Source organism: Macrobrachium nipponense, chromosome 39 (assembly GCF_015104395.2).
Source record: "Macrobrachium nipponense isolate FS-2020 chromosome 39, ASM1510439v2, whole genome shotgun sequence".
NCBI lineage: Eukaryota > Metazoa > Arthropoda > Malacostraca > Decapoda > Palaemonidae > Macrobrachium > Macrobrachium nipponense.
In genome coordinates, this window is record NC_061099.1 from 13929379 (window position 1) to 13932717 (window position 3339).

General features: G+C 44.7%; 1 protein-coding gene across 1 annotated transcript in view; it reads right to left on the reverse strand.

The window, feature by feature from the left end:
* Positions 1 to 1752, reverse strand: part of LOC135209963 (double-strand break repair protein MRE11-like) — a 185147-nt gene extending 183395 nt beyond the window's left edge. The window contains 1 exon segment of the mRNA XM_064242689.1: positions 1721 to 1752. Within this exon segment, the coding sequence (XP_064098759.1) occupies positions 1721 to 1752 (32 nt within the window).
* Positions 1753 to 3339: the final 1587 nt, after the last annotated feature.

Consider the following 3339-nt stretch of genomic DNA (forward strand, 5'->3'; position numbering starts at 1 on the left):
GGAAATCTTACTCTCTTCGTTCTTTTCGTCAATAAACCCGAATTAGTATTAGTCGAAAGAGATCGCAAATGACAACCGAGGATCGAAGAGAATCTCTCAAGCTTTTATTCTCTTGGAGATAAGGCCGTTTTTTACGCCTCTATTATCTGGAAGAGCCTCTAATCAATGAATGAGAGCTCGTACGAATCTTGTTCAATTTCCAAACGATTGCCACTCTTTCTGTAAATGGTTGGTTGCATTATTTTTTAGGAGGATGATTTTAATATCCTCTTACTAGTAATGAACTAATTCTCTCAATAAAAAAGGTCGCTAAGTCTTATAAACTGAGAGACCTGCCCCTTATTGGCTTCCAATTCCGATCTATCTTCCATTTCCTGTCCATCAAGTTGGGAAGAAGAATGAGCAACCGGAGGAGAGCGCCTCTTTTCGTAAGGTGAAGGGCTTTTAGCAGTACCGACTCTAACCTGACAAGGGCTACGCCGCCTGTGGCGACATCTTGAGTCGCCAGGGAGAAAGGCCGCTCTTGCTCTTGCCTTTATTGCATTAAGACTATCCTGATCGAAGGGCGACGGCCGCCTGTGCGACAACTCCCGTCCCTATCAGGAGAAGGCCTCGAATATCTTTCACCTTTCGCAGAATCAGGCATATCCTGACAAGGGCTACGGCCGCCTGTGCAACATCTATAGACCCTGGCAGATGAAAACTGATCCTGCAAAAATTCCCAAAGAGGAGCCTCTCGGTCCGCCTCTAACTCCATTTCCGATGAAGATCCTGGTTCATAGCGCCTGGAGCCGGGCTCCTGGCTCCTGGCGCTTCAGGCGCTTTGCGCCTTGTTTCAGGCGCTTCAGACGCTTTTTGCCTCATTTCAGGCGCTTCAGGTGCTTTGCGCCTCATTTCAGGCCCTTCAGGTGCTTTGCGCCTTGTTTCAGGCTCTTCAGGCGCCGTTTCAGGCCCTTCAGGTGCTTTGCGCCTTGTTTCAGGCTCTTCAGGCGCTTTGCGCCTCGTTTCAGGCCCTTCGGCGCCCCCCCCGCTTTGCGCCTCGTTTCATGGCGCCTTCTTGCCCATAAACGTTCAATGGAAGGATCCTTCTGATTGCCACTCTACTATAAGGTTCCTCGCTCTAGCCGTCTGTTTTCTCTTTGAAGGAGCCTTGCGCCAAAAAAAAAAAAAAAAAAAAAAAAAAAAAAAAAAAAAAAAAAAAAAAAAAAATTGGAACGCGGCTTGCGCTCAGTTTGCTGGAACGCGGTTTGTGTTTGGCTGTAGGAACGCGGCTCGCGCTAGCCTGTTGGAACGCGGCTCGCTGCTGGCTGTTGGAACGTGGCTTGCGCTGCTTGCTGGAACGCGGTTCTTGTGGCTGGCTCTTCGCTTGTAGTCCAGTTGGCGCTCAGTGTTCTCTTAGTTTTCAGAGAACGCGCTAGATCGTCCGAACTCCAAACAGTACATTCTTCGTCTTTTCGGATGTAAGATGAAGAAACGGAAGAAGAGACGCACTTTTTTAAAAGGATGCCTTTCCAATGGCTATCCTTGGCAGTCTGGGACGTTCTTCAGATCCTGCCGAGGGGACGGCTGATCGGTGGGGATTCTCCATACCTCCGTAAGGCTTTCGACTTTCCTTCTCCTCTGGGCCAGGGAGCTTGGAAGCGGTCTAGACCTGGGAGCGAAACAGAGCCGATCAGAACGCACCCTCCACTGCCACTGTGAACATAAAATCACTTCTTACCTTATAAGAGCTCGCATTTGAGCTATATCCATTTATCTTCAAATTTATGATTTGTAGATTCTGTGGAGTAAGAAGGTGATGAGGATGCAAAAAACTACTATTACTGTTAATACTCTAACTGCTCGTTAGCACGAGAGCTATTAAAGCTTCTAAAGGAAGCAAAAGTTATATGCTTTTCTGACTTCCTAAAGTAGGAAGTTAGAGTTTTATATTTCCCCCAATCGATTCTAATACTTATTACACTTATCAATGAATAAATATTATATTTCCCTTTCTTGAAAACTATGAGTGTCTACCGACAATTTCGGTAGTTCCATAATAAAATAAAATCTTCGAAAATTTTTTCGAAGCCAAATTCATTAAAATGTTAATATAAGCGTATGCCGAGCCAAAGACCCAGTACTTCCCTGTAAAAGACAGCTCAGAAGATCGATGGCGATGAAACACGAAAATCAAGTCAGGAGGAACTGCAAACGTATGTTTACATTCAAGCGACAGAGAAAATCTGGTTCTAGAAGGTAATGGTTCCATTCCTGCCACCAAGCGGCGGGACGGTAAATCAACTGACCTACCTACCTGTAGCGTGTGCCGCGAAATTCGAAAATTCTGTCGGGGACGACGGAGTCTATAGCTAAGTATATATCTGACAGGTAAGTTGAATGTATGAAAATGATATTTTTATAATAAAATGAGGTTTTCTGTACTTCTATACGGGAAGTTGAAAAATGATATTATTATAATAAAATGAGGTTTTACATATACTGACCCAGTAATTACAGTAGCTAAACTCTCACCCGTTCAACAGTTAAAAATTTTGAAATTCATGACTTCGGTGGTACCCAGAGCTCTCCCCTGAACCTGCCTCCTGTGCAGAGAATGCTGCCAGTTCCCTGCCGGCCTCCTGTTCCTGAGTATGCTGCCGCTACAGTTCCAGTACCAGTTCCTGCTGCCATCGTAGGTGACAAGAGCTCTGCCCACTTTTGGGGTAGAGAGATGATATGAACTTAATTTTTTTATGCCAACTTTTGGGACCGATAGGTACAAAAGTGCAGAGAGAACCAATTCATTTGGCCTGCCATGTCCATCTGTGGGGTGGAGGGAAGGGCTTTAATCAGGTAATTACTTGGTAAGTATGTGTAAAAATGTATTGTTATGATACAATAAAGTTTTATACATACTTACCTGCAGATATATACTTAGCTTTAGACTCCGTCGTCCCGACAGAAATTCAAATTTTCGCGCCACACGCTACAGGTAGGTCAGGTGATCTACCGTCCTGCCACTGGTGGCAGAATAGGAACCATTCCCCGTTTTTCTATCAGATTTTTTCTCTCTACCACCTGTCTCCTGCGGGGAGGCTGGGTGGGCCATTAATCGTATATATCTGCAGGTAAGTATGTATATAACTTTATTGTATCATAACAATGATATTGTTATGATACAATAAAGTTTCATACATACTTACCTGGCAGATATATACTTAGCTATAGACTCGTCTTCCCCGATAGAAATTCGAATTTTGCGGCTTACGCTACAGGTAGGTAGGTCAGGTGATCTACCGGCCTGCCGCTGGGTGGCAGGAATAGGAACTATTACTTCTAAGGACAGATTTTCTCTCC